This window comes from Lycorma delicatula, chromosome 6 (assembly GCF_047948215.1).
Source record: "Lycorma delicatula isolate Av1 chromosome 6, ASM4794821v1, whole genome shotgun sequence".
NCBI lineage: Eukaryota > Metazoa > Arthropoda > Insecta > Hemiptera > Fulgoridae > Lycorma > Lycorma delicatula.
Window position 1 is genome coordinate 163,378,548 of NC_134460.1, and position 19,013 is coordinate 163,397,560.

Consider the following 19,013-nt stretch of genomic DNA (forward strand, 5'->3'; position numbering starts at 1 on the left):
TATTATTAAATTTTGATGACTGATTTGTATTTATTTTAATTTTATAAAATTTTCACTGATTTTTGTTTTACTATTAAATTAATTTTTTTCTGCTTCAAATTTATTCTTTATTACTTTCTTTTACGATAATTCTGTGTTTATTCTCCTTTTAAAAAGTGTTTATTCTAATTCTGAAAAATTTATTTACTGCAAACAGTAATAATTTTGTATTGTATTTATTTTAGGAAAATGGTTTATCAGATAGTTTTGCCGGATTATCAGATAGTTGTGCTGGTCTTCTTGAAAATGGTCTAACTGATAGCAAAGAACGTTTATTGGAAGGTGGATTATTAGATGTGCCAGATGTTCAGTATGCTGATGAAGATTCTTCTAGTGATGAAGATGAAGAATATGGAAAAAATAAACAAGTATAAAAAATACTTCTATTTTTGTTTAATGAAATTTTTGTGATTTGTACTAGTAATTGAAAATGATGTTATTTTGTTTAGGGGCAGTGCTATTCGTTTGGATTACATTATTACTTAGTCTTTTATGTCCAATAGAAATTGATATTTTACCTCTGATGTATTTAGTGTGTAGTATCATGAATAATAACAACTTAGAGGTAACTTAGCATCAGAAATGTCCCCTCTACATCCTAATAGTACCCCTCCCTTAATTCCATAAAACTAATTTTACGTACTTTTTCATTATATATGCATTATTCTGTTCATTATTATTATGGAGTTAGCATTTGTTTCAGTAATGCTACTCTGAAAATGATAGCCAGAGTTAAGAAGTCTGTTGCATTCCTGTCATGGATTGTGTTTGCAGATAAAAATTATACATATACTGAATATTCAGAATATTCGTTTCTGTGCACTGGAATTATGGAAGCGTAATGAAACTTTCTTAATTATTACTTTGATTTTTATTTCATTATTTTATTGGAATGAATGTTACAATAAATGGAATATTTAATAAAAGATGTTGAAAATGACCTCCAACAACAGTACAACACTGCACACATTTCGGTTTGTTTTCAAACACTTTAACCAGCTGAGCACTGGAATGTCTCGTTTGTATGCTGTTACTGCGGATTTTAGTTAGTCAGTTGTGTGTGGTTTGTTGCAATACACTGCTTGTTTCATTGCCCCGCTCATAGAAAGTAATCTGAAGGAGTGAGATCTGGTGATTGTGCAGGTCACAAACCCTGGAAATGATTCATTCACAAAGATATTTTGTAAAAAAGTCATTGACCTGTTAGCTGTGTGCGCTGTGGCACCATCTTGTTGGAACCAACCGTGATTGATTTCCACTTTTGTTAACTGACTAATGAAGTTTTTTTTTAAAACAACACAATAATGATCAGTATTAACTGTATTTTGAAAAAAGATTGGATTCACAATGTGCATTCTACTCACACTGACCCTGACTCCAATTTTCGCTTTGTGTAAAGATTGTTCTTGTAATTCATGAAGGTTAGTTGTCGACCACAATCATGTATTTTGTGAACTGATATACCCACCCAGATGAAAATGCTTCATCTTTAAAAAAAAATGTAATATCAAGCAAGGATTACTGCAGAATTTTAGTCAACAAAATGGTTTAAACCATTGGCAATAATTTAGTCTTTTGGCATGATCTGTAAATTTCAGTTCTTGAATGCACATTAGTTTGTATGCGAAAAGTTTCAATTCTTTTCTTACAGCTTTATATATAGTAGGAAGTATGATACCTTGCTGCTATGTTAACTTAAGCATTGACTTTGATGGAGTTTAGGCCAAAGCATCAGAAATATCAAGCTGCTTCTGTTCATTTAGTTTAGGTTGTCTTCCACTTTGATCAGCAAATTCAGCAGAGCCTGTTGCCCAACATTTTTTGATAAGAATTCAAACTGTATTATGGTGAGGAACAGGCATATTTGGATACTTTTCAGAAAACTTTTGCTTCACTAAATCAGTATACTTGTCACCTTCATGAAAAACATGTTCAATGAGAAAAATTCATTCCTCTAGTGAAAGAACCATTATATTTCTTGAAACTAAATAACCAGCTGATGGGGCACTGTAGGTAGGGGCTAGAAGAGGAGGTGGTGAGACCAGCCACATTATTATTATTAATAAAACTTAAAATTGTTTTATTTAATATTTGTCCATCAATATCTTCATTTCGAAAAGGTTCCAGGTTGATTCATTGTTATTTCGATAAATGAAACAACACAAAATGAAATGAAGCACATTCAATCACAACTCTACAACTGACATCTTGGTTTGTTACTGAGCTACACCCAATGAACCCACAGGGCAACCAACCTAATGCTGAAAGAACAGAGTGAACCACACAATTCTGAAGCATATTGCACAGCGACTTTCCAAACGTACTGTATATATATTTAAAATCTATTAAATAAACCACCTAGTGCAGAATATCCGGATAAGACATATCTTACCTTAATTTTTCATTAAAGTACTTTCACAGGTTCCCGTATCTTCAGTCATGATTAAAATTAAATAATTCTATTATTACATAATAAAAATGTAAAATAAATATACTAAAATGATGAAAATTGTATATTAATACACAAGTGCTTCTGTGCATTGCAGTTTTATCTAAGACAGTCTCCTTCAAACACTTTCTGATAATTTATCAAATTGGAATTTTGTTTGTATTTATATATGTAATATTTTTCTGATATATTTAATTTTATGCCGTCATTATTAATTTCTAATATTTCTAAATTTTTGTTGATATCAGAAATAGGATGTTTATTTTTTATTATAAGTCTGCCATATTAGATAGACGTTATTTATTATTTATGTAATTTCTATAACGTTCAAGAAATCTAGTTTTAAAAAACTTATTTGTTTTTCCTATACAGAGTATGGAAATTCCTCAACAACTTTAAAACCATTCCAAATAGAATACTGTAGCTTTCAGGGTAAGGTATTGGTTAAGTACTTTACCTTGTGACTAGAAATAGAATTTTATACTTCAGGAAGTCCTGACTTTTGATTATTTTTTTGTTACCAAACTTAAAAATAAATTGAAACATCACAGATTCAGCACGATGAAAAATATCCAGAAAGTGATTAAACATATACTTGATATTCCTTTTTTTAAAGAGATTTTGGAAAAAGTTCTTGTTTGTACGAGTTGAAAAATTTTGGGGTTGAATCCTCCAAAATCATTTTATGATTATAATAAATTTAATGAAATTTTGCTGAATTTCAGTACAGAAATTCAATTTTCAAAGAAGACTTTAATACTATAAAATGGTGAAATATGTGACGTATATTATAAACATTTTTATTTCGTTATAAAAAAAAAATAAATGGTATGATTAAATTAAGTGCATAGTGGGTGAAATGTTTATTTTTTATAGATTATTTAATTTAGTATAGCCTAACGTGCACTAATTTTGTGAATTAATAATTGTATATTTATGAATAAATTAAGTTTTTATGTCTATTATTAAGGTATAATGAAACTAATCGATATACTGATTTGATCCAAAGACATTTAGGTAATCATAAAAATGAATTTTTGTCTTCAGTTTGATTATTTTCTATTTTGGATTAACTGCATTTTATTTCCCTGTAATGTTTTTATTGTCAGTAATGAACCTTTTAGTCATTTACAGTTATAACTATATACTTTTTTATTTTTAACAATTTTAGGTTATTGATGAATCTTTTTTGAATCAAGTTGATGTACAAAAAACACATGAACCATCCCTGGATACTAGCTTCATGACACCAGATGAAGCAGATAATCTTTTAAGTGCAAGGTATCGTATCTTATTACTATATTCCAGCAAGGTTATTAAATTTTACTTACATTTTTCCTCAGTGTTTTTTCTAACATGAATTACTGTTTTGTATTTTTATCATTGCTGTTGTAGTTTAAATTGTTGTCAGAGTGTACTTCTGTATAATTAGTTTGATGTTCTGCATTTGTTTAATAAATGTAGTTAGTTATTAATATATAAAATTTTCATTTTTTTATTCACGTTTATATGAAGTAAAATTTGTTATGAAAATATCTAAGTTATGTTTTATACAATTTATTTAAAATGATTGCTAATAAAATAAAAGTGAGAATGAATTTATTTTGTACTCATGGTTAACAAATAGCGATGAAATAAGTTGTAATTAAAAGACCAGATCTCATACAATGCAAGTATCCTAAGAAGCATTTATGCACATTTAACGAAGGTGTTCTTTCACAATCAGCCACTTTTTGTGATTTAAAAAGTTTCAGGAGGGCTATGTTTTGATCAGCAGGGAGGTCTGGGTGTTAAAACCACTGTATGTGAATGAGATAATGATTAAAACAGCTGCTGTTAATGTTTCCTGAATAACAGTGGATGGACTGGCAAATATTTTACTCTTATTACATATGTACTATCCACCTTTCTGCATTATTATTTGAACATGAGACGTGCAAGATGGGTGGCAAGATTGGTAAACCTAAATAGAAGTTGTTTTGAGTTCAAGTGTGACGGGAACTTTAGCATCTGGTAGTGAAACATGGCTAGGCTTATCTGAATTCCATCATAAGTAAATTGATGGAATCATAAGGCTCACCGCTAGATTCCAAAAGCATAAGGTGAGCAAAGTCTGAAAATCACCCACCTCTCTTATGCCTTTTTTCTTTTTCTGTTTAACCTCTGGAACCACCTTAAGGTATTATTTCAGAGGATGAATGAGGATGATAATGTATGAATGTAAATGAAGTGTAGTCTTGTACAGTCTCAGATCAACCATTCCTGAGATGTGTGGTTAATTGAAACCCAGCCACCAAAGAACACTGGTATTTGTGATCTAGTATTCAAATAACTGCCATATAAGAGTACTGCCTTTACTCATCTCTTATGCCAGCGAAGGTCAAAGTTCTTTGATCAGTAGGAAAGATAATGGTAATTTTCTTCTTCAGCTACCTTGTATTAGTTTTCCAACATGAAATATCCCTATATAAAAATTTACTGGGCAGTATTATGTGTCCAAGAGAACACGTCTGACAAAACTGTCTGAAGTGCATCAATCTTATTGGAGTCTACATCACTATAATGTATGACCTCACATTGCCAAGATTGTTCCTCAATGTTTAGCTTGACAAAATTTTATTGTGTACTGTACCCTCTGTACATCCCGAGCCCAATTGGAGCCCAATGGTTGGATCTTCCCCTTGGAAGATCCAACCATGTGAAAGTTCCAGTTGCCATGCTACTCCTTCCAAACCTAGCCCTGATGGGCTTTACTAGAGGCCATCTTCTGACCCCACAGACTGAATAACATCTCTCAGTGACAGAATAACAGCTTGGCCTCCATCAGGCCACTGATGTAAACGCCACAAATGACATTTCCATCGTGTAAGAATGTACTATCAATAAACACAAAACAAAACCAAAATCAACTACTCAAATGAACAGAACTGAGTAGAAATAAAATATTTAAATTTTGAGTTATCAACGAAATAAAATGAACATCATGAAATAATTGAACAAAAACAAAACTATGGACTGCCTATCTAGGTGACAAGAGAAAACATCCAAGCAGTCCCTAACTACCCAGGTAACTCAGAACTCCCCATAATACACGTCCTCTGCAACTTGCTTAAGAACCAAATATTTCATGAAGTTCTCCACAATTGACCATTCAGCCTAGCTTTTCCAGTTAACATTTTAATCTAAAGTAGACCCAATATCCCTGAGCTGCTTCACTACCTCTAATTGTCTTTCATCATACCGATCACAGACATATAAAACATGAAAGGCATTATTTAATATGCCACATCGTAGACACAGACCCGATCAACCAGCCCGAAATGAGCCAACTATCCCTAAAATCACCATGGCTCAAAAGAAACTGAGTTATATACTTGTTTGGAGACACCCAAGAGGTGCCTTACAGACTCCTCACATCAGGGAAAAGACTAAGCATGTAACACCCATCAGCTGTCTCATCCCACCTAGTCTGCCACAATTGAAATACGTCATTCTCAATCTCTCTGATTCTAGCAGAAGTTATTTGACCCAATTTCTTTGTGAAATAGCGTTGTTGATGCTCAAGCACAAGAACAACATTAGGCTGTATTCCAGCATTCACCAGGACAGCCCCACAAGAAATTATAAGGTTACCACCTGTCACTGTTAACAACAAAAGGTGCTGGCCCTCAATAAAATGACCCTATAAGTTTTAAATTTTAGTCTATCTGCCCAAACAAGGCGGCATACAACATAAGTGCCTCACACACACCCTTATAGAGGATATTCATAGTCTTAAAATTCAGACCCCAGTTCGAATTAACCGCACGTCAAATACCAAAGAAGGCACTACTGGCCTTCTTTGCAACGTACTGTAAATGCTCCTTAGAATGAAAATTTTCATCAAGGAGCACCCCAAGATACTTCTGAACTTGAACATATCAAATTGGATGGCCTGACATTGAATCATGGAACCGCCACATCACAGCCAAACGGCTCTTCAGCAGCATCTTTTATGCAGATTGAATGCCATCTTTTATTGATGGCCCCACAACTGAAGTATCCTGTTTGCTCGAGAGGCACAGAGTTCAACCTCATTCCACTAAGATCCTTCAACCAGCAACAATCTATCATCGGCGTAAGCAACAATGTGACAGCTGCTGGGCAACCTCAGCCACATCAAAAAATCAAACCCCACAATCCACAATAAGGGGCACAGCACACTGCCTTGAGGATAACCCTTAGACAGTCACTTCTCTACTTCATGGCCACTGTGACAAAGTAGAACATATCGATGCTCAAAGTAGCTATGCATTGACCAGTATTTTATTTTTGGTACGTCTCTGTATTGAAATAATGTACTTTCTGTACATCCCAACTCCCGTAGGGAAGACACCTGTCTTGTGATGATTACGGGTGCCACCCCCTCCCACCATGGTACTTTCTATACAGTCCAAACATTGCTTCTTGTGACCCTTTTTCTTAATTCCATCACCTGAAATCAGAGGTGCAGTGCCAGTATTTTGACTCTTTGTCAGCTGTTCTAAAAACACAAGGCAGTTTTGAAGACATGTCAAAAAATGGATTCTAGTTTGTCTTCCAGGACTGGCAGACACTTTGTAGCAAGTGTATAAAATTTGAAAGATTAAAGTGTATAAGTTTGTTTAAAGTATAGCAGCATATAAATTAAAAAACAACCATATAAAGTTGGACCCTGTCTCACATATTTGGTGAGTAATAGATTCATTCTTAATATTTTATGAACTAGTCTTCATAATTACACTATTATTATTATTATTATTATTATTATTATTATTATTATTATTATTACTGTGGAGTTTAAAAAATTAATATTTTGTGTGTATGGGTTTTTTTTAATTTATTGTTCTAATGTTATGGTTATGTATGCTATTTTTATACAAGATTGCTTATTTCGATGATAAATGTTAATGAAGTGAATCAATTTTTTTTTTAGTTACATCTAAAAGGTTTTGTAACTCTTAATGATTTACTTTGCATGAGTACTAGAGTTTTCATCTTGTAAATGTTATTTAAAGTTTTCAAAAATCCTTGAGTATTTTCTTTATTTATTATTTAAAATTTATTATTTTTACCAAATCGTACTCACATTATTATTATTATTATACATACAAAAAAAATTAATTCTAAGGTGTTACAACGTAAAATTAAGTAAGAATAGTAAACAAGTAAAAAAATTCTGTATTCAATTCACCTCTGAGGGTGAAGAAATTTCTATTGTTTTAATATAAAGATATCTGTTCACTTATATTATAATGGAAAAATATAAAAATGTTATCAGAACAAACAATCAATACATAATTATGGATGCTTAGTAGTACCAGAGGAAAGAGAAGAAGTACAGTTTATTGTAATGAAGTTGCTCACTTAATCTCTCTTTTTTCTGTTTAGCCTGCGGAACCACCGTAAGGTATTACTTTAGAGGATGGTATGAATATGAATGAAGTGTAGTCTTGAACTGTCTCAGGTCGACCATTCCTTAGATGCGTTGTTAATTGAAACCAAACCACCAAAGAACATCAGTATCCATGATCAATTAACCACGCTTATCAGGAATGGTCGACCTGAGGCTATATAAGACTACACTTCATTTAAATATCATCCTCTGAAGTAATATCTTATGGTGTTCTGGATGTTAAACAGAAAAAAACGCTCATTTAATTTATACAGATATTAAACACTTGTAACAAAATGTTCCAAGATTTTCATATGATGTTTGCAAGTAAACATCATAGTAAGATAAGAATTAATAAATATTAGTTTTATTTTTAATTTTGATTATAAAATACATTAACTTTTTGTGAATTTTTATTTTTTAAAAGAATAAATTAAAAAACTTCAAATTTGCATAGGGCTAGCCATAAAATCTTAAAATGAATCTAACATGGAATATTGTCAAAATACTGTATTATTTCTTGTCATTACCAGTTATAATAACTTAATATAAAATACAACATATTGCATTTATATAATAATATTAATTTATAATATAACATGTTATAACAATTAACATAGCTTTGCAAGGATACAAACTTATAGTAAAATAAAATGTATTATTTAAAAATAATATTTATAATTCTTAATTTTTTTTTGTTTTACATTTGATGGAGGGTCTTTTGAAATAACTGTTAATTATGTTCTTCAGTGATAATATTGCCCTTATTCTTGGTATTATGTTTATAAACACCTCTCTTTTTTTAAAGGCTTACTTTGTAGTTACATTTACAATTGCATATATGAAACATATATACATACTGTATGTATAAAGTATGAAAACCCTCAAATAACTTTTAAATAGTTAAATATATAGAAATTAAATTTAGCAATTACTTCTACCTCTAAACGGTTTATTTTTCAATACAAGACCACCATATCTTAAGCCACCAGAGGGAGAGGGGTAACTTAGAATATTTAAATGGAAAGGTAGGGTTGTAAAATATTATTTTAGGCCATTAATAACAAAATTTTCAATGTAAAAAATTAGGCTATAACAACTCTAAGAATAATGATGATCATTTAATGTTTTTCTCGGTTAGTTAAAAAAATGGTTTACAATACAAGTAAAATAACATTTTACAATACATGTAAATTAACATCTCGACAAAAGAACATTAACAAATATCCCTACCTCAAAACAATATATTTTTTCATACGATTACTGCTTGGGGTGTACTTTAGATCACATTTGGAAGTAGGTATAAAAAACATTAAATGGCCTCCGTTTTGGTTAGTTTTAGCCTGAAGTTGTTTAAGTCAAAATTTTTGTTTTTCAGTACTCTTTAAAATGATATCTCACAATCCTTTTAGTAGTTCACTGTTGAGCAGTTGCTTAAGAGGTACTCTAGACGACTTTTACCACTAACGAAAAACATTAATTGGATAGTATTGCAATTGCTATAGTCTGAAGTTTTTTTACATCAAAATTTTTCTTTTCAATGTCCTTTTAAATGGTGTGCCACAACTATACCCCTTTCCAATTCAAATCTTTGAGTTGCCCCTCCATGGTGGTTTGGGATGGTGGTCTCATACAAAAAATACATTGTTTCGAGGTAAGAAATATGTTTAACTATTGAAAAATAATCAAATATGTTATATAGAGATGTATCTGCATGACTCTTTTGTTTCATATTTATTATATTTTAAATTCATAGTATTGTATACAAGCAGATACTCTACTTTTTGGTAACATATTCATTTCAATTTGTCTGACAAGAGTATGTTGACTGATATTCAGTTTACACAATATGGTGTATAGAAGTAAAGTGTTTTTTAACCCTTCTCTCTCTCTCCCTCAATCTGCTTTGTATATACAAATCTTTTTTTATCAATTTTTTATTTCAAATGATGAAATTACTAATTGTTCAACTTTTACAAATGTTCATTAAGAGTTACCAATTAAAATGTAAGCAAACAGCAGCCAAGTATTATTGAATTTTATAAACTTATGTTTAAATAATTTAATAAAATTTGTCTTGATTTTATCCTGCTATTGAATGTGATTTACTACTTTGTTTAGAAATCTTATTTTAATATTTAATTATTCATTTGTTTAATTTCATCCCTCCCTGATTATGCCTTATCAATTTACTCTACAAAAGTCTGTGACTTTATTTATATTGAAATATAAAGTTTAAAATCAATGTTATTTAAAACCTAATATTATACTATTAGGTTTTGTTATAAGTTTAAACTTTATTATTTTTTTTGTTCCATATTATGTCATTAATTGTGTCATTGTATCGTAATTATAAAAAATTGTATCAACCTAATTAATTATTTTATTTTTTACTAAATTATGATTATGTATTATTCTTACTTTTAAGCATGTTCAATTTTTTTTTATGTACCATACTTAAACCATTTGATCGTTAATTATTATTTATTGCATGTATGTTAATTATTTACTAACTTTTTTTGAATAAATTTATATTTTGTTATTATGAAAGATTTGTTATAAGTGGTACAAAATAAATTTCTTGGTCATAGGGTCAATACAGCAGTTAATTAATATACTGAAGCCCTAGGTTCAGTCCTTGGTATTTGTTATTTTTTGTTATTTCATCCTTTTTTTTTCATTATTTATATATACTAGTTAAAGTTCAATTCAAATAAAAGAAAGAAAAAAGCTAACAGCAACTCTGGCTACCAAGGGATTCACCCTTGACAGACTACTTAGGAGAAAATTAATTTATAATCCCTTAGCATTAATAACTTTGTCAATTCCCTTTGGTATGCTTTTGAATAATTTTATTATGTATTCTTGCTTATGGAACACTATTGTTCACTGATTTTCTGACAAATAATGTTAAATTGATGTTGGTGGTTCCACATAAGCATTATGTTTTTTCATGGAGCCACAAATATTCTGTGGAGTTAGATCCAGGATTTGTTGTCACTAATCTAAGATACTAAATTACTGAACATTGAGCCAATTTTTTAATGATTTTGCTGTATGCTTTAGGTCTTTTGACCCTGTTAAAAAATTAAATCGGTTTCCTTCAATGGCTTAATGTATAATAATTTCAATTTTAAAATATCTAAATATGAAATTTGATTCATAATTTCATTGATGAAATTTTTAGTGTGTGTTTATTATTACAATCGATTGACCGACTGCTTCTTTTTTTCTTTCTAAAATTTTAAGATATTGCCCAAGTTCATAATTAAAGTGACAGAGTAAAGTTACGGAATTATCCAGTTAGTAGAAGTAAATGATTTTTTACTTCATAAACTACAATAAAGAAGGTTTTTATCTCCTCCACCTCTTTATGAGAATTTGAATAAGACTAAAAATATTTGAAAGTATCTTAACTATCAGAGGGGAATTAATGAGAAAAACATATCTACCTTTGAATAAAATTTTGAAATTTGGGAACCATGAGAACCATATCTCCTTACCCTCTTGACAAATAGTGACCAAAATAAATTATTATCGATGTCCCATGTATAAAAATCATTTTGCCAAGTTGGTCCATACTGTCTGGATATATCAAGGAATAAAGGCAGCATATCATATGTTGCATACACTTTTTTCTGGAATTTTCCAGTGCTAAAATTTTGCCTTTAGGTTTGATAGTAGTCGTGAAATAACTATATACATTATAAATATATAATCAGGAAAGTAAAAAGTAGGTCTTATAATATTCATAATAAAAATGATTTTAGTTTTCTATTTTGTTGAAAAAATATGTATATATTCAGTATTCTGATATCTATGTAATATGAAGATTTTCCTGCCTAGTGTGATTGCGGAGATAATTTCAGTTTCCAAATTTATTTAACAGTTAACAAATCTTGTCACATTTATAAAACAGGACAATTAAAATATTGAGATCGAGGTGTGGGAAATGAATTTCACATTTCATTATGTCTTTTTTTTTGTGACTATTGCTGATAAATTATTTTGGATTTACTCTTTAAAATGTAATTTTAACGTAAAAATTAAGATACTACAGAAGTTGTGATGGAGTTATAAAGGATATGAAAATGACACTTAAAAGGTAGTGAGTTTTTTATTTAGCATAGTCTCAGGGTGTTCAACTTAAAAGAGACCCCATAACTTAGTTTAGTCTATAAATTATAGTTTATTGGCAAACACTTACATAATAATTTACAGATAGTATTGAAAATAATGTCCATCCACTTCTGTGCACTTGTCAACATGTTTGACCTTGTTCCTGGCTATTCTTGTTAGCCGACCCTGTCTATTTCCTAGATGACATTGGTCTTCAATTCCTGCAGGATGTGTGGATAGCTCCTATAAACAATTTCTTTTAAGTAATCCCACAGAAAGAAGTCTAGACTAGTAACATCAGAGGATCTTGATGACCACAATCCTTTAGAAATGATTCTTCCACTGAAAATAATCCTGTAGCATCCCCATGGTAGAGCGAGCTGTATGGCAGCAACCAGCAGTCACGGTTATATTCTTGCAGTATGGCTATGAATTGTGAGTTCTTTGTCGTTGGCAGCATCCACAGTTTTTTAAAAAAAAACAAGGGTTTTATTATTTGCTACCTTGCAACCACACAACAGACACTATTTTTTGTGTGTAGGGAGATTTAAAGAAAATGTGTATTGTATCAGCACTATTAACATATCCACCAAGGTGAAACCATGCTTCATCTGTAAAAAATATTTGATCTAAAGTGCCAATGTTGCCTCTAATGAAGTTCTTGAACCGTTGACAGTAGTGAACCTTTTTAGCATAGTCAGCATTAGTTAGCTCATGGTAAAACCTGCATTTGATACTGATAACATTTCAGCATTCTTCTCGCTGCAGTGTGGGCTGAACCTAGTGAAATGTTCTTTTTCTGGCTTAATCTTCACAAAGATTTGTGAGGATATCTTGTAACTGCCACTTTATTGTCCTGTATGACTTGCATCGTTAAAACTGACTTGAGTTAGTCACATTTCTGATCTAACACTGAACCTGTTTCATTAGATTTTTTAACTAATTTTTGAATAACACTTTTCCCTGGTGCTTCCTTCTTAAATTTCTTTCTGAACTTTCACTGACACACAACATTAGATTTTGTCTCTAAATAAGTTTCCATCACATTCTTCAAAATAACGGGTTATTTACGTTGAATGTGTTAAATACATATTCTTCAACAGTTAACAAACAACACAGGATTATGTAACCTTGTTCAAAAGCCAATGCTCGACACAGACTGACAATACACAAATGTGTAGGCAATAAAGAGTCCTTCCCACTCCAGCTCCAGTCGTACCAATGTCTTCCACATTATTTTACTGATCTCACACCAATATATGCATTTTAACAAAAATATTTCTTTAGTATAAACTACTGAATGATATCCTCTGATAAATTGAATATTCTGGTATTAGTGATATTGGTTTTAGTGTAATGAAGTGCTCTCTACTCTTCTTTTATATAATAAAATTTGATTCTTATTTTAAATTAGTTTTTAAATGTTTAAACCATATTTCTAAAAAAAAGCACAGTAGTAGAATTTCTTTTATTACAATTGAAGATTTGTTTCATAAATCAATTTTTCTCATCATTTATGTTTATTTCTCCATGTTCTTCTAGGCTATTTGGAATTTAACAGGATTTTTTATATGTGGATACTGTTTGCCAGAGGATTTCCACTAGTACAAGATGTAAATGATTTTATCCAACCGTTTACTTATCAGATATTCCTGAGTTTTATTATGGAATTTTTGAGCTTTTACAGCTAAAATTGCTTTAATCACTTATTTGTTATCACTCTTTACAAATCTTTCATAGATGATGACAATAATACATAAAAAAGAGTAGCCTATTTAAACATTTTTTTTTTTTTTTTTGCTTGCTTTCACTAACATATGTTGTATTTTGATTGTTTGTATTGTTTGCCCTCTTCTACTCTTAAACTTCTGTCTGTACTACTACTACTACCACTACTACTACTACTGCGCGCTGTCGCTGCTACAATGATCTTACTACAATGTTGCACGCTGCACGCAAACATCTCCGTCTTGCTCACTCGCAAATGTTACCTCTTCTTAGAATTTTGGCGAAGAGATCACGGTAAGTATCTAATTCCAAGCATGGCTTGGCTGTAATGCTGTTTTTTTTTTTTTTTATACATATTTATAAGAGGATATTTCTTTTCTAATTTTCTTTTATTAAGCATATATGAGACACTACCTTAAAGATCAGGAAATTGTTTAAAAAAAAAAAATTGTTACAATCTATAGTCCTTGGTAATCTGGTAAGAATTTTTGATTCCTTGATCGGTACAAGGATATTACATTTCCTTTGGTTGATGAATTGCATTAAATTTTGACATCTTTTATATAAGTATTACTATTAGGAAATGAAAAGTGTTTTATGGACTGAGATCCATGAATATAAAGAGTTGGGGTGGCTCCCTTGGATTTTGGATTAGAAACTTCTGATAAGCGAGAGGAAATCACGTAGGTGTATTGTGTGCCGTTTGGTAAATCATTACATATTCATCATCATTTTCTTAGTTGTCTTAGAATGTTTCTGTAGAGATTTCTGCTGAAAGATAGTCTTAAAGAAGACATGTTTATTGTAAATGATTGTGTCGCTAAAAAAAAAACTGAGCCTAAACTTGAAATTGCTGTTACCTGTATATTGTTTGATCCAAAAGAAGTAGCAGGGCTCTTCCTTTGAGGTGATTGTTATTTAAGATTTTAGTTGTGACCAAGAATCTGATAACATATAAAGCATATGTAGAAAAAGTTGTATTTACTGTTTGCTCTTTGAATTCTGTTCTGCCCTTCATTTAAATTTCACTTCTGTTCTTTGGATGGAATTTGTTGGCAAACACTGTAGATTAATCCCACATTGACGGAAATAATATTTGCTGTCGTTTTAATCTCAAGTGAGGGTCTAGCTGAACACTTTTAAGATAAATTGGATACTTTCACTATATGCAATTCTTGGATCTATAAGGGCTTTCTTGAGGAATATTGAGTCTGTTCTCAATTGGCTCTTTTTAAATCTCAAAGAAATTTTTCTATATGTTTTGAACTGGTTGATGCAGAATAATTAATTAGAAATATGCTGTTCCATTAGGAGTCTAGGAGTCAGTCTTGTAAGGAGTAGTAACTCTTCTGAGGGATGGTGGGCAGGTTAGATATCTGAAGAGGGCCTTGAAGGATTGTATGGATGTAAATCTCGGTTTGAAGCTTATATAAAGCTAGACTGTACCTCTTACATTATCCACTCCTTTGCTTTATTTTTGTTCCATTCCTCCCTGGTGGTACTCTGAGGATTCCATTAAGGTACTTGCTGGATTGATGATATGAGTAATGATATGGAGTCATTTGAGGGTTTTGCTTCTTTGGCATCGAATAGTTTGTTGGGCTTGGCTGTGTGACTGTCTGGGAACTCTTGATTGTTATGTATTTACTGGCTGTACAAAACATCAGTCTGAGGCTAAGGTGCTTATTGAATGAAGCTGGGATTTCTAATATAAACATCTTATCTTTTTAATGGTTTGATATATATATATATGCTTTGAGGATGTCCTGAGAATTTGTAGTTGTTGATTTAGATTTATCCAATCGCTTCTGTAACTAAACATTTACAAGTTTTAATAACACTCAAAGCAACTTACTGAATTTTTATTTAAGTATTTTGAAGTAATATATTTCTAAAAGTAAAAATTGAATCTAATTTTTATAAATAACTTTAAAATTCTTTCAATGTTTGACTATCTTCTGTCTTTTATTTAGACATTTTTACCTTCCTAAGATTAAAACCAAGTAGATGGACTCAGATTTTGTTTTTGATGTCTATTTTTTAAATTTGTTGAATTGTACATCAATGTAAATGCGTACCTTGTCAAAAATCTTATTTTAAGTATAGCACTTCTTAACAATAACCATAAAAAATGTAAATAGTGTAATAGAGAACTCTGTTATAGTGCCTTAATTGATTTTTGGAGAGTATGATTGTAATCAGCTAGTCATAAATCAGATCATTAGCATTTTTGTCTCTCTTTCTGGTGGCACTATTGTTTATTATGAGCTATGGCTTCCTCTACAACAGCCCTTCAGGCTCCTCTGTTATATAAAAATTCTTCTTTTCAACATCATTTCATCATCCATCTCCTTGGTCTAGCTCTTTTTTCTTTTTAGTGTACCGTTCTTTTGAAATTATCTTTGCCATTATTTTGTAAAACAACATTGGAATGAAAGAACATTCAATCAGAAGGAAGGGATAAGTTTTGGGCAAATGATATAATAATACTATATTGTATAGTTGTAAGGATATTTATACATTTATAAACATTCCTTACCTTTGTGACCTGTCAACCATTATCTTTAAGATCATTATAAGTTAGTCTTTATATCAGTGCCTTCTAAATCAGGGATCTGGTATCCTATAAGCAAATTTCTGAAACTGTAGGTAGTTGCTCATATATTATGTAAATTTCATATGAAAGTAGTTAGTTATCAAATTCATTGCAACTTTACTAGTTAAGATTCGACTATTTTTAATTCATTAAGTAATTTAATTGCTTAAGCCTACTAAGTGTTTAATTAATTTTTATTCATTAATAATATTAATCAATAATTTAGATAATTTTATTTTATGGGTCCATTGGTTTAATACTTTTGTTAAGTGTTAAATGTTTTTGTTTATTAGCAAAACAAATTTTTCTGTTAGGTTTTTTTTTTATTTGTATATAATTAATATTTATTTTTATTATAAAAAAAATTTTATTAGTAGAAAACTCCTCCTTCATGAAGTAAGTTTTTCTTTAATTTAATTTTTCATTTTTTTAACATCAATAACTGCTGTTTTATGTGCGTACACACAATGTGTTTCTGTGTTGTGTACATTTTGTAAAGTAATCTTTGTAAATGTGAATATACATTTTTTTTATTAATTTGAAAGTTAAGTATTGGAAATAAAGTAGTTTTTTCTTTTAAGTTGGCTACAATTTTTCCTTCAAGGAACTGATAGTACATATTTGTGAGAATATTTCATAGATAATTGTTTAATTTCCAATATATTAAATATATTATTATAGGTTTTTATAGCGAAGATAAAAACTCTTTAGTATTTATGTCTGCTATGCATGATAGCTTTTTTAACCTTATTTCATTCTAATAGAACAGACTTTTAAAATGTTTTCATATTCATTTATGAGAGATTTTATGCATTTGATCATTTTGTCATAGAATCTTAATTATTAAGTACTTTTATTTTCTTATTTATTTTAATTGTAAGGTTAATATAATTTTTTGTTTTATTTTATAAAGCATGTTTTTTTTAATTAGTACGCAATTAAGTGTATCCAATTATTGTGGTAATGTTGCATGATAAATTTGCCTGATTATGATTGGCAGAAGTCAAGAAGCGTTATTATCAGATGAAGAAGCTCAGGAAGTTGTGAAACTGTTATCCCCAACAACCACGCCACCAATCCCTGATATAATAAATGAATCACTGCCATCATCGACTCAACCTCAAAATATGATTGAAAATAGTGATATTAATAGTAAAAGAAATGACAGTGAATGGTTTAATAATGATATTGTTTCAACTGATGTAGAAAATAGGTAATATTATTATTATTATTATTTACATTTCTTTCTTTTCTTTTTGAAAAATTATTTGAAATTTAAGTATTTAATTTAAATATTATACAATGGAAGAATTCATTTATCTTAACCTTTTAGGTATTTGTAGAATGGTAATTATTTATCTATGGAGACATATTTTGTGATTTAAGTAAATGAGTCGTAAATAAGGAGTAAATTAATTGCTTTGAGAGAAGTTTCATATGAAAATAAAGTTAATATGATATAAATGAAAATAATGTGTTAATATTAAGATAAGAAAACAATATATCAGAAGTTGAAAAGTTTTGGTTTTTAGGTAATAAAGTTAAAAAGGATGGACAAAATAAGAAAAATGTTAAAAGTAGATTAACAAAAGTAAGTGGAGTTTTCAGACTGGAAAAAAGTGTGCTTTTATCTAACAAATTTAGATAATTACAAACTTTCAGCCTGAAAGTTTGTAGTTGTAGAATGGGTAGTTCTACACTGAGTTTTGCTTTTATATCACTCATCTTTCTGAACTTTATATTTAAATTTAAATAATATATATTAAACTCTTTAAAAAACATATAAAAATTATGTGTATTAAAGAATTTAAATAATAGCAAATTTAAAGAGCATCATGCTCTTTTTTTTATAGTTATGAAATACGGATGAAAGGAATGCCAAAAAAGGAAGGCTTTTGAAATATACCGTTGCAATACTGGAAATTGTCGAAAAATTTGTTGGGTTTATAAAATATGGTGTAAAGTTGTTTCAAGATAACTTGGACCAGAGAGATAGATCCTTTTGGTAGGATTTTTTTTAAAAGAAACCTTGAGAGATCATGTTTACATTATTCTGAAGAAATTCAGAATGATTGAATTTAATAAAAAGTATGTAGGATAAAAACTAACAAAAAACTAACATATAAATACGTGTAGGAAATTATTAATGGTGTAGCTTGTGTAATAAATATTTTAGTATAAAATTTTAATTCAGAAATAAAAAAAAAAGAATTATCTGTAACCAGCAGTTTAATAGCTGAGATAAAAAACGATCAAACATTTTCCTAGAAACCTGTGTATCACTTGTTTACTTGTATGTTGTAAAACAGAAATGTGTATATGTATATTTCCGATATCTACTTCTTTGTTACATTTACATTTATCTTTACTAACTCCTGTATCTACTGATGATACTTTGTTAACAAATGAAATTATACATGTAGCTTGAATTTTTACTTTTTTATATACAGTTCTTTTTTTTAATGTTTTCTGTTTATTAAATTTACTTTTATAATCATTAAGCATAGCTTTATATTTGTATTGACTGTACTTTTTTTGTTCCAATTTTGTATTCACATTTTTTTATTATGCTATGTATGTGTATGTGCTACATTTATCATGATATATTTCTGTTATGATTATGGATGGTGTTAAGTTGTATATTTTGTAGTTCCTGTATGTGTTGTTGA

At 29.8% G+C, this 19,013-nt stretch overlaps 1 protein-coding gene across 2 annotated transcripts in view; it reads left to right on the plus strand.

Moving 5' to 3' along the window:
• Positions 1-19,013, plus strand: part of Spn (protein phosphatase 1 regulatory subunit spinophilin) — a 470,769-nt gene that overhangs the window by 375,262 nt on the left and 76,494 nt on the right. For both annotated transcript variants that reach the window (XM_075368965.1, XM_075368964.1), the window contains exons 13-16: positions 225-407; positions 3,660-3,769; positions 14,022-14,042; positions 17,345-17,557. In XM_075368965.1, coding sequence (XP_075225080.1) covers positions 225-407; positions 3,660-3,769; positions 14,022-14,042; positions 17,345-17,557 — 527 coding nt within the window. The remainder of the gene's footprint in view (positions 1-224; positions 408-3,659; positions 3,770-14,021; positions 14,043-17,344; positions 17,558-19,013) is intronic.